At 35.7% G+C, this 13,373-nt stretch overlaps 1 protein-coding gene across 1 annotated transcript in view; it reads right to left on the bottom strand.

The window, feature by feature from the left end:
- Positions 1-13,373, bottom strand: part of MLLT3 (MLLT3 super elongation complex subunit) — a 273,917-nt gene that overhangs the window by 100,809 nt on the left and 159,735 nt on the right. The window contains exon 4 of the mRNA XM_012449995.2: positions 9,401-9,544. Within this exon, the coding sequence (XP_012305418.1) occupies positions 9,401-9,544 (144 nt within the window). The remainder of the gene's footprint in view (positions 1-9,400; positions 9,545-13,373) is intronic.

The following is a 13,373-nucleotide window of genomic DNA, read 5'->3' as shown; positions in this document are numbered from 1 at the left end:
GCCTCAGTCTCCCAAATTGCTGGAATTCTAAGCATGACATTTATTTTTAATTTGCCCAAAGACACAATGGTTACACAATGGTTAAGATACAAATCCCTATCTTAAGTCACCACAAGTTCATGTAAAGGCTATTTGTAAAGTCAACGAAATTTTTGTTATATTTCATTTTACTCTAACGGTAGTTGATTGGGCCAGTTTGTTTCATGAATAGGCCATCTTTATTTCACTCAATATTTCCATTATTTATCCATTCATACTACCCTCAGGCCCACAATCTACCCTGTAGGGAAAGGGAAGGTGAGAATGACATTTACAAAGACAAGCTGCAAAATCTACACCTACAATAATCTATATTAAATTACATATCTTAGACCAGGCACGGTGGCTCACATCTATGATCCCAGCACTTTCAGGGGCCGAGGGGGGTAGATCACTTGAGGTCAGGAGTTCAAGACCAGCCTGGCCAACATGGTGAAACCCCAACTCTACTAAAAAAATACAAAAATTAGCTGAGTGTGGTGGTGTGTGCCTGTAGTCCCAGCTACTCAGGAGACTCAGGGAGGAGAATCCCTTGAACCCAGGAGGTGGAGGTTACAGTTAGCTGCAATGATGCCATGGTACTCCAGCTTGGGTGACACAGCAAGACTCCATCTCAAAAAAAAAAAAAAATCTACAGATCTTTCCAAATAACTGGTCTATTATGGACTAAACCACCACCAAAAAAAAGAAAAAAAAATAGAACATTATACTTCTGTATTGTCAAAACCATGATGAGAAAATTTCAAATTTGTGCACAACAGTTCTTTTGTTCTTAATATTATAATTTCTGGGTCTTAAGCCAGTAAGTTTAATTTTGAGAAACAGAGTACCAGAGAGCGGGGTGGGTGTGTGGGGGAGGGATAAATCAATGGAGCACATTAATGGTAAGTTCTTAACAACCAAAAATTTTACAATAATCCTCTGAAGTGTGAGGACATAGAATAAAGTCATATACATTTAAAATCTATGCAAGTTGTGTTCAATATATTAAATGCAAAATATAGATATTCAGTGGGATGTAATCTAAATAAAAATATAACGTGAAATACTGACAGAAGTTATAGTCACTGGAAAGATTACAATGATTTGTTTTCTTTTTTGCTTTTCTAGACCACAGTTTCTAAAATTAGCACATATGTATTTTAAAATCAGGGAAAATATTAGATTACTTCTTGAAACTAAAATACGTTCTTTCTGGTAGAACATTATTATTACGTCAAATCATTGTGATGGAAACCTTTTACTTTCACCATTCTGGGTAAGAGAAATCTTGGTTTTTACCCAAATATAATAAATCTGTAGAAAAAAAGAGGTCATGTCAATAAACTAATTATTTGATGACTGCTTAACTATGTACCAGATTACATTTAATAATCTCAAATGGGAGAAAGGAGACCTTATGCTTATTTTAGATTTGTACAAACCTAAGCCCAAGGTTAAGATAGCAGCAGATCCAAGAACTGAATTTGTGCCTTCAGATATCAAATCAAACATTCTTTCTGTTACAGCATGGCTATATCCCTTGTGGTAATGAAGATTATTATATTAAACCACCTATCATCTATCCTCATCCCCTGAAAATGAACCACACATGCCTACTTCGAGTCTCAGACAGTTGATTTCTTAAAGTGCTACCTTCAGATACCGATTACTGTCAGGTTTTCTCATAACTCATGAAAGAAGAAAAAAGGCAGAAAACAAAATGTTAATCATAGCCTCCGTTCTCCTCCCTTCTTTCCCCCAAAATTGTTTTCACTTTATATATTATAACGTATGAATCCCAAAATTATCTGGTGGGGACAGTCAAAATAGGCAGCTGTGCTCATAGACAACTCCCTTACCACCCTAGAAAAGAGTGAACCTCGATGAAGTATTAGATACACTTTGTACGCATCCTTGAAACAAGTACATAAAGAACTAGTACCTGAGCAAAGACAAGAGAGAAAAACAGAATCAACAGTTTTCAACTGCAATATTTTTGTATTTAGACAGAGAAATAATTATTTCTTAATTGGAAATTTCTCCAACGTTCACATCCTTTCAGTTCTTTCCTTTTCTGTTCGTTTCTTATTTTCTTGGCTTTTTGTGCACTGGGGACAGGAGGTAGTGGCAGGGTTAAGTGATGGCTTTAAGATATCACAGCATTCCCTTTCAAAACTAAATTAAGGTAACTGTATTGACAGTTTCATACATACAGTCAGCTAAACTGCTACTCCTGGGAAGTCTGCAGAAAGAAATGGGTACACCTTACAATCCTGACAACTAAACACTCTAAAAAACTTTCCTTAGTACACATTCTAAGAACACCTCCCTCTCTCCTCTCTTTTTCTTTCAGTCTTTGCTCAGTTTATGCAGTAATGGCGTTTGAGCAGAGTGGAAAGTTTGCCCCTATTTTTTTCCTCCTCACTTAAAAGGTAAACACGTAGTTGGGAAGGAAGGAACAAATGAAGACAAGAAAATTGTTTTATCGCACAGGTTTTTCTGGTACATATTTTCAAAAGCCTGTGACTGCCCTGCAATCAACGTGTGTGACTTTAAGAAGACATTAAATCATAAAAATACTAAATGGGTTGAATAACATAAATACCTTTGTACTATCATGACCATGATTTCCCTAAAAGAATTTATGAGATTGACGTTACATTTGAAATTAAGGCTCACAATTTTGACTTTCTACCTATCATTTATATGTATGTTCCACTTTCATGACTTAATTTTCCAGAGTTTGGGTGGGAGGGATGGTGAGTAGCAGACAAGGGTATAGAAAGAAGGAGAAAATACCAAATATGACAGAAAATTAACTTCTAAGAAATAACCACATAAATAAAGCAGCCTGCTTGGTCTTACATTTATTTAATTAAACCACCTTTTATCAGTGGCAGTAAAAAAGCAGCAGCATTCTTTTATCTTTTGAAGTGACAATTACAGAATTACATACATCAGAAAATAATGTAAAAGGCACTTATTCCAAAACAAATATCGAAAAATCCAATGAAGCTGTCCAACAGCAGCCACTGAAACAATCTTCTCTGTATTATTTTCTTTGAGTCATTTTTAAAATAAGCAGCCAGCTATCCATCTCTAGGCACTGTCTATATGAGTTTGCCACAAAAGCCACTTATATTTTTAGAATCCAAAGTCTTGACAAATCAGTTCCTAAGAACATAATTTGTTACACATCGAAGAAAGCCTGAAAACACAGACCTTGGTTAAAGAGGCTTCCGTATCTTTTTGTAACCTTTCCAAATGTAAGTATGTGGGAAGAGTACCCATAAATTTAAGTTGAAACCGAAAACACTTAGAATATTTCCAATTTAAAATACATTAAAATGTGGTCTTTGAAAGGAAATGAAAATGGCTTTTTAAGCATATGAAAAGTTGCTCACCATCACTCATAAGAGAAATGTGAATTACGAATGAGATGCCATTTTTCATCCATCAGATTGGGGGAGAGGGCAGTTCAATAAATCATCCTGTGAAGAAATAGGCACTCACATACTATTTGGTGCAGGCATAGAGTAGTATAACCTCTTTGGCAGGGAATGTGTACATGTCCACCAAAATTTAAATTTCACTTTGCCTTGGACCCACAATTCTACTCTAAGAAATTTATCCTACAGACATATCCATGTGCACAAAGAACTACGTATGACTTTATTTACTACAGTATTACTGGTGTCCTAGAGGAAAACTTACTGTACATCATGCTGTACTGTATGTATATTTACCTATTCAAAAAAATTAAAATGTGAGGGGAAGAGAATGTGATCCATACAGTTGAGAAATTAGAAGTATTCTGAACTCCCCTACAAAGGAAACACTAAACCATCCTACACAAGATTCATTCCAAATCCTTGTAATAAAATGCTGTGTTCAGACGGCTTGACACAGCTGCATTAGTGAAAACTCCTTATCCTAAGATCCTTTTGGCCTTTTAATAAGTAAAACCCCTCGTTGGAGGTCCACTGTGGACCTGAACTTCACTTCACAATAAGCAGCATTTCAGAAAGATTCCAATTTATTCCTTGCGAAAACAGATCATATATAAATGTAACTGTCACTCCCAGAAACAGGACTGCATTATGCTGCAGATTTAATACAGACTGGAAGCATGTTCCCCATGTCTTCTCCAGCACATCTTGCCAAACGGGCGTCTGAAATGTCCTACTGAAACAGGTGGTGTCTGAACAGAATTGGATTTCTGCCTATAGAAACCCTAGTTTTAACAACTGCTGCGGTTAGTTTTAATTTTCAGTCCTCAAAATTAACTGCTTGCCAGTGTTTCAGAAATAGGACTGAACAACATGTTTAGACTTTGCCCTGTTTAATTGAGAAAAGGAAGGAAGGAAGGAAGGAGGGAGGGAGGGAGGGAGGGAGAGAAATAAAGAGGGAGGGAAGGAAGGAAGAAAGGAGGGAAGAACAAACACACATCCAGCACCCTACCACCATCCCGTAAAAAACAACAGAACCAAAGCAGGCCATTTGGTTTCCAGGCCAAAAAACAAGAAACTGTAAAATAAACTTGATTTTCCAAAGATGCTTGCCTCTTTTGTGCTTTCTTCATAGAAGCACAAGGATCCAACTACCTTGCTAGACATACATGTGAACTCTTCTAAGGAAACACACAGCCTTGAGAAGCCTTTAATCTGCTAAAAATTCAGAATTAAGAACAATGGTAAGAATCCATTTTTCTAATGAAAACTTAAATCTTATAAAATAATATTCCAAACCCTTTACACAAGCAAAATACAGGCACTTTATACAAGCAAAATACAAACAGAGTGCCAACACCTTGAAGAAAGAAACCATGGGCTAATCTTTAAACACAACACAGATCTATCGAGGCACTGGTCACACTAAAACTGGTGCTAAACATGTTTTCCTGTGGATAAATGTTGAGTAGCTTGCATTAAATAGCAAATCTTTTTCACCGTACCTTTAAGTGCCTGATACAAAGATGGTTAAGCATCTGTTGATATTCTAAACCAGTAATCGAATGGAAAAAAACTAAGATATGGGGTACTTACTATGTGCCATACACCCTGTTACACATTCCCTATGAGGAAAACACTGCCATGTCTGTTTCACAGCTAATAAACTGAGATTCAAAAAGATACAATGGTTTTCCCAGGGTAACCCAGCTTGAAGACGATCAAGTTTTTATCCTAACCAGCCTGACTTTAAAACTTTTCCAATTGTATCATACTTCTTTCCAACCAGAAATTCAGAAAGACAAGTTAGTAGAATAATGAATTTTAGTTCTCTGATATACAATATTGAATATACAGTTTATGTTTACTTTGCCAACACCCAAAGAAAAGCTCATTTTCTTTCACCTATCTCATAGTAATAGATGTCAAAGCATTCTGCAATGTTTTCAGTATGACTGAATTCAAGCTACTAAAAAAGCAATAAATGGAGAGAAAATTATCTGTCATGATCACAAGTCTTTTAATCTTAATATCATAATGAGCACAATTTGAGAATCACTGATCCAAAAGGATCAATCATTTCATTTTTTAAAAAATGGGAAATACATAGAAATATCTCAGCAAATAGAGAAGTACTTCTCCACAGAATACATTTGGTCCTTTTGCTTAAAATTAAAAGAAAGATTATGTTTGTTCTAGCCCTCAAAAGTTTACTGCTCACTGCTGTCTTTCCCCTACCAAAGAATAAAGATCTCAAAGGAAATATCCTACCTTAACATAATAATAAATATAATAAAATGTATATATAATAAATATGAATAACAATTTTTAAAATAAGTTCTCAAGTTGTTCTTTCCCATTTCATAACCCCTCCGCCGCTCTTTTTCTTACTTAAGGTCTGACAAGAGGCTGGACACAGTGACTCACACCTGTAGTCACAGCACTTTGGGAGGCAGAGGGAAGCTGATCACTTCAGCTCAGGAGGTCAAGTCCAGGCATGGCAAAATCCTGCCTCTACAAAAAATACAAAAATTAGTCAAGTGTGGTGGTTCATGCCTATAGTCCCAGCTACTCAGGAGGCTGAGGTGGGAGTACCACTTGAGCCAAGGAGGTTGAGGCTGCAGTGAGCCACAAGTGTACCACACTGTACTCCAGCCTAAGTGACAGAGTAAGACCCTATCTCAAAAAAATAAAAATAAAAATAAAAATAAAAATAAAAATATGTCAGCCTGGACAACATAGTAAGACCCTGTCTCTACATTTTTTTTTAAATTAGAAAGTGTGGTGGCATGCACCTGTAGTCACAGCTATTTGGGAACCTGAGGTGGGATGTTCATTTCAGCCCAGAAGGACAAGGCTGTGGTGTACAAAAATCAAGCCACTGCACTCCAGCCTGGACAACAGCGTGAGAGTCTATCTCAATTTAAAAAAAAATCAGATGGGCTAGGTCTTAAACCAAATCCCCAGTATCCCCAGCAAGCTCCCATGAGCTCTCTAATTTAGAGGAAGCTACTTTCAGGGTCCCATAAAATAAATCATTCTGTATTCAATACTTTCAGAAAATAATGTTTAAATCTAACTGTGCTCTACCCACAGTATTTTTGCTTTTATAACAACAATATACTTAGTATTAGGGAGCTAAGTAACAGAAGAACACAGGGTACATTTCTTCAAGGGGGACAAACACCAAAATATGAGACTATTTAGGAAATAATATGAAATTAAAATTAAAAACAAAATCCAATGAAGAGAATAGAATGCTACTGACCCCTCCCCCCACAAAAGTTGTTACAGGCTTATAAGATTATGAAGTAGAAATAAATTTTCAGTTTTTCAAGATTCTCTGGCAAAAAGTTCTTTGGAATTATTTTCTTCTAAGAGCTGAAAAACATTTTTTCCAAGATGCTGCCAGCTCTATAAACAACCTTTCTGATCTCTTGAAAAGTGACACCCAGCTTTCAATAGCTCTATGTACTTTTAGTTTAAAAGAAAAAAGTAAAAGAGAAGAAACCATAGCCAAACACTAAGTGTACTCCACTCGTGCCTTAAGTCATATATGATGATTAGAAGAATGGTTCAATTTCTTTTCCTTTTAAGGTAGAATATATACATCTATGCCACACATATAATCTTTAGGAATAAGGAGGAAAGTATCCCCTTTCCTATCACAAAATCCAGACCAAAAAGAAAAAAAAAGTTTATCTGAAGATACAATTGTGAACAATTAGTTTTTTCTCATGAAATCAAAATGGCTCATAAGTTAGTAACACCATGACAGGCTATGTTAATACTAAGACAAGACAAATGGTTAAAGCCTGGTATAAATAATACAAGGCACTCAAAAATCTAGGTAAGCCAAAAAGTCTATTGATTTTTTTTTTTACATTTCTATAGAAGCTTACTTTAACCTTCCCATATGAAATGGATAGAATCTGTGGAATTACTATGATTTTTAATGAATTTTTTTACTATAAAATTCACTGTGATTAGTCCCTTAAATAACTTGTAATATTTCAAATAGCATATGCCTGGAGTAGTTCACATTTCAACTTACTATTTTTGAGTTGTCAAGACACAATCTAATTCTAACAAGAAAATATCTGCTGGCTTCAAACAGCACTTAAAGACAAAGAAGGAAAGTTAGAAGTCAAGAATACTCATTTTGAGATAAAGGCTGAGTAGAGCACAAGATGAGAAATCAACCAGAGACCTTATCGGGATGCAGTGCTGCACTTTGCTACATTATCACTGACTAACCTCCTTTCCAGCTCACAGGCAACCCTCGACTTCTCTGGGACTAAGTGGTTGTTTTAGAAAGTTCTTGTGTCATATTTACTTTTTTCCTACAACCCTTATCAGAAGCATGATATACTTAAGTTCCATAAATTGCATACTCCAATTACCCACCCCACTACACAAACCAAGAGAGATAATCAGAAGTGTAAAATGCAAAATTCATAAGAAAAAAATAATGAGGATGATTAGTATTTAAAATGGACCAGTTGATCATTAAGGGCACAGTCATAGGTAAATAGTATCAACACCATGTTCCTGATGACTATAAAAAGAGTAAAATAAGAGTTATTTTTTCAAACAACTTCCTTAATAAATATATAGTAAGTTCCTAACTTTAAAATAAGTTGTGTTACAAAAGCCCATTTCTTCATGAAGCTGTATTTCCCCCATAGAATACTCTAAGTGGCATTCCATTTCCAAAGCTGGCCCACCAATACCCACATAACCCATAATCTACTGACATACATACAACAAAGAATAAAACATGGTAAAAGTACTTGCAATGCTTCAAATGCATATTCATAGTTCAGGTAAAATGACAGCAGCCTAGCAAAACAGAGCTCACAAAACGGGGTCCATATCACCCAGAATATTCACACAATTACATATATGGGCAACTTTCTCATAAGAGGAACCACAGCTTTTCTTAGGTTCTCAAAGTCGTTGTTCATGTACCCAATAAAAAGAACTGTGCCCCCTAAAAATGTAACCTCCTTCCTAAAAAGGCCTCAGGTAGAGTTTATCAGTGATATAAAGCATCTTGACAGGTTATGGTCTACAAATGCATACAGAAAATAACTTCATAAATAGAAAACTGTACAAAAACCTTACAGAGAAACTAAGTGAAGAATATCCTGGAGAAAAGAACACATTCCAAAACAGGGTGTGAAGTGCCCACATAATATGATACATAAGTTCATGTGAAGTAGGCGCTGATGATCCTAGTGACACTCATTGTTAAATAGATTTTGACTAATCAATAGTGTTTGTACAGCTGACTCAGCTACAGAAGCAAACATTCCGAATGTTTATGTTTGCAAGAGGTCCACTTAAAATTCTTTTCCATACTAGTCAAATCACAAGAGCAAAAATTTACCACACCTTTGCTACCATTACTTTAAAAAGGAAAATCCATCTTTTATCTACATGAAATTCAAACAAACAAAAATATGTATTTAAATGACCTAAACATGTAATATGAGTGAAGATACCTTTTCTATTAATTGTAATCAAGAAAACTTGGATTTCTTTTTATATAATTTTTAATGTGACTTGCAACTTAACCCAAAAGTTTCTATAACTGATATAATGCAGTTCAGACATTATTATTTTCTTAAATGAGGATAGTTTATTGCTTGTTTGTTTTAGGGTTTTGTCAAAAGTAAATTTGAACTGCATAGATCTTAAGGCTGTTTTAATGAACAGTGTAATTTCCAACTTATACCTATCTAAAATATTCTTGTTTGCCAACCTCATCATCTCAACCCATGAATTCACTGCTAAGTCATTAAGTTACTTCATCTCCTTTTCCTCTCCCAAAACCTTATTATACTTTTTAACACATCAGGAACTAGGGTTTTTTTTGTTTTTGTTTTTTTTAACAGGAACACTTTTCACAAGAGAGTGCCACTTACCCCTCCTGCCTTCAGCAACTTTCTCCTAAAGTCCTCTGTGGGGTTGTTGAAAGTTAGCTTTTCACAGCGGAGGTGATTCACTGGTGGATGGCCTTCAAGATGCAGGAATAAGTCATAATCAAAGCGGACTTTCCTAGGTTCTTCCTGGAGGTTAACAAAAATTATGAAAGAAAAAAAGAGTGAGGCATAAGTGAAATTTTAAAAGCAAAAATTTATTCCTCATAAGAAACAGAAAAGACCTAAGACATCTAAAAGCTAAACTGTCAAAGTAGTACTGGGGGAAAAAAGTATGGAATCATCTATGAAACAACATGGAAATATCCAACAAATCAGTTTCTTGTGTTAGGGGAAACAAAATAAGAAAAAATTCTCATCTTCCCCATGATCTTTCAGGTGGTGGGATACCAGCAACATAGTCACCCAGCTAGAAACCAAGCACATTCTTTCCTCTTCCCTACCCTGCTACACTCACCATCAAAGGCTGCCATTTTCTCCATAAATATTTCTTCAACAATCCCTCTAACTCTTACTACCCGGCTCTTACTCACGGCCCAAACTACTATAAACTCTCGACTTTGGGACATATTCTCTTCAATTCCTCCTCCAATCAGGCCAGAAGATTATCTATATGAAACAAAAATCTAGCTATTTTCACTTTCTAGCTAAAATTTCAACAGCTTCCCATGGCCATTAGGCTAAAACCCCTAAACTCACTTGAATGCCACATAAGGGCCTTCATAATCTATCTTTTGGCTTCATATCCCACCACTCCCCTCTGTCCATCTGATGGTCTAGCACCATCCCACTCCTGGTCGCTTCCCAGTACCTACCATGTTCTAGGTTAACTCTGGTTTCATTCTTGCTTTGCATTACTACCTTCACTGCCTACCTCCATTTCTCTACCTACTGCTTTACCTTCGTAACTTCTCACACCTCCCAACTCAAGATTTCACTTTCAGGAAAACTTCTCTGAACTCCCAAATCCCTCCCCACTGCCTCTCCTCTATTCTGTGTGCATCTTTCTCTTACCCTTGCCACATCTTAGAATAACTGCCTTCTTATTATCACCATTTACCTTGCTGTATCAGAAGACTGTTGGAAGTAGGAACAATGTCTGAATCATCACTGTACTCTCAAAAACTAATTTATGCCTATACACAGTAGAAATGCAATAAGTATCTGTGAGATTAATAACAATAGCATTTTTTTGCTGAATAACTAACTAGGACAAAATAGCATCCTATGCAAAAGAACACAATAATTAGAATTTCATGATATCCAGGTTCAACCCTCAAAAGCCATTACGTAAGGTGACTAAACATTTATCCCTCTCTACATAATGATCTTTAGCCATGCAAGGTGAAAATACAGACTCAAGATAATGATGACAACTAATATACACTTTAATATTCATCTCATTTAATTTTCACCACTCTCTTTGGAACAGATATGAGCCCTGTTTTGTTGTTATATTACTAATACATGATGAAACAAAATGATTTTAATCCATTTCTTTTGAATCAAAGGTCTTAGACCTAAAATTGTCAGAATACAGAAATTAACTACTCAAAATTCATGGTTTCCACTTCCTCATCCAAACTTCCCAAATCACAAACTCTACTCATTTCCTCACTACTCTTTCACTTCCACTACAATCTGACATGAAACTTACTTTTTCTCTCTCTCACCAGGATGCCATTCTCTCCTGGTTTTCCTCACAGGAAAAGCTGTTCCTTCTCAATCTTCTTCATGGACTTTCTTCTCTTTCTTCATTGACCCTTAAATGTCCTTTACCTTTCTGCCAAGTTTCCCAAGGAGATGACACCCATTCACAAGGGGTCAGTTCCACCTATGCGACAGTGACTCCCCTAAGTGTATCTCCAGCCCAGCTCTCATTGACTGCCACATACACGTGTTTCACAGGTTGACTTATAGCAGCATCTAATTCAGGCATTACGCTAAACTAAAGTTACCTTCATATGTCTTTTCTCCTATTCCCTATTATCTTGGAAACACCAATTCTAACTGCTTGCCAAGGTTAAAATACACAAAAATCACTCCCAAGTATTCCTTCTTCCTCACTCACTACAGTCAAATTTTCTCCAAGTTCTATTTAGTATTCTTCCTTATGAACTCTCAAATCTACCACCTTTTCTCTAAGGCATAAACATTGCCCTAGCTTAGACTGTCACCATTCCTCATTTGATCTCCTCCCTGATTTTGATCTTATCTCATTCTGCTTCCCACAAGAAAATTATCTAACACAAAAATCAGATTACAGCTTTCCACTGATATAAAAGCCTTTAATGGTTCATCATTTTCTGCAATAAAATCCCACTTCCTTGGAATAACCATTGCAGTCTCCTACTACCTTTCCTGTATTTATTTTGATTTCTTACTATACTCTGTTTTCCCACAGTTTTGAAGCATCTGCAGTTCCCCAATACTTCATATTAACTCACTGATTTGGCTTTTCACTAGTAGTGCTCCTCACATCTAAAATGTCCTCCTTTCCAGCATAGCTCCCTCTTTATTGCCTAGTTAATGCAAACTCATTATTCAAAACCTAGCTAAAGCATTAATTCCACTGGAAAGTCTTTCTGACCCTCCCAATATAATCTAAATTAGACATCTTTCACAGCATTCCTCTACTAATGCAATTTTCACATTGAATTATGACCATTTTTTATTTATCTGTCTTCTAAGTTATAAAATAGAAGATGCAACTTTAGAATTAATTTTAAAAGGAGAACAGTTTTCTGCCACGTAACTGGGAGCATGAACTGGTAAAGCCTTATTGGTAGATCTCTTGGCAATATCTATCAACATACTAAATACATATGGTGCTTGACCCAGTATTTCTACTTCTAAGAATATCTTCCATAGAAATATTCAAATATAGGTACAAAAACATACTATAAAATATTCATAGTAGCATTGTTTATAATAGCAAGAAAATAAGAATGATCTTCATCATTACCACATAATACCATTCAGGTGTTTAAAAATACTGACTTCGAAAGGCATATTGCCAACTGAATTAAAGGCATGTCACAGAAAAATATTAAATCATTCTCCTGACAATCTCTATGCTAACACACATTTTATCTATGCAAATACAAATACATGGAGGGAAATCTGGGAATGCTGTACCCAATAGTTAACAATCATTAAATGGAGTCAAGGGACTAAAACTCCTAAGTTCTATTCTGTATACTTTTCCTAGGAAAATATATACTCCTACAAACTTTCTTAAAGAGAAAAACATATTGAAAAATACGTTAATTACCAGCATAAAAAGAATGATGTAGTAACAACATCACTCTAGGATCTATAACAGTGTAAAACAGAACAAAAACATCACTTTTCAATAAAACCAAGGGTAAGCACCACAGAAAATGACTCTCTGAATCCTGAGTATGACTTTTTAAAATATTTTTTAAGTAAGGAAAAAGTACTCATAAACTTGTGTTCCGGCCAACTAAGTATCTTCTCTTAGAAGGCAGATGTCGACATTATGTCAGTCTATCCTCCTCAGAAAACATTCTTCTTCAAAGTTCAAATGAGAAAGCATGTGCTTGCTCTCTATATATAAATAATACATTTCCTAGAGGTGGAAATCTGTTTTTGGCAATATCAAGTTACCCTCTCTCACTCTGCAGAAGCTTCAGTCCTTGACATTTACTCTGTCTTTTCTGAGAACAGATTGAAAGAGAGAAGCATGGGATCCTTTCAAACCTAAATCGATTATGTTTCAGTGTGCCTGTTGGTTTACAGTTTCTGAAACACACGATTCTCACAAATAGGCTTATTTTGTTGAGCAAAAATACATAATAAGACAGAATAAACATACACAAACTTAAGAGTAGTACTGACATTCTACCACCCCTCTTGACTCTGACAGCTCAAATAAATGAGCAGAACTGAAGATAAGCTCATGAGAGAACCAGGAAAAACACAAGGATGGGGATGT

Source organism: Aotus nancymaae, unplaced genomic scaffold (genome assembly GCF_030222135.1).
Source record: "Aotus nancymaae isolate 86718 unplaced genomic scaffold, 86718_ANA_hifiasm-v0.15.2.pri h1tg000003l, whole genome shotgun sequence".
Classification (NCBI taxonomy): domain Eukaryota; kingdom Metazoa; phylum Chordata; class Mammalia; order Primates; family Aotidae; genus Aotus; species Aotus nancymaae.
The sequence above is the reverse complement of the archived record's forward strand: the minus strand, read 5'-3'. Positions and strand labels throughout refer to the sequence as shown.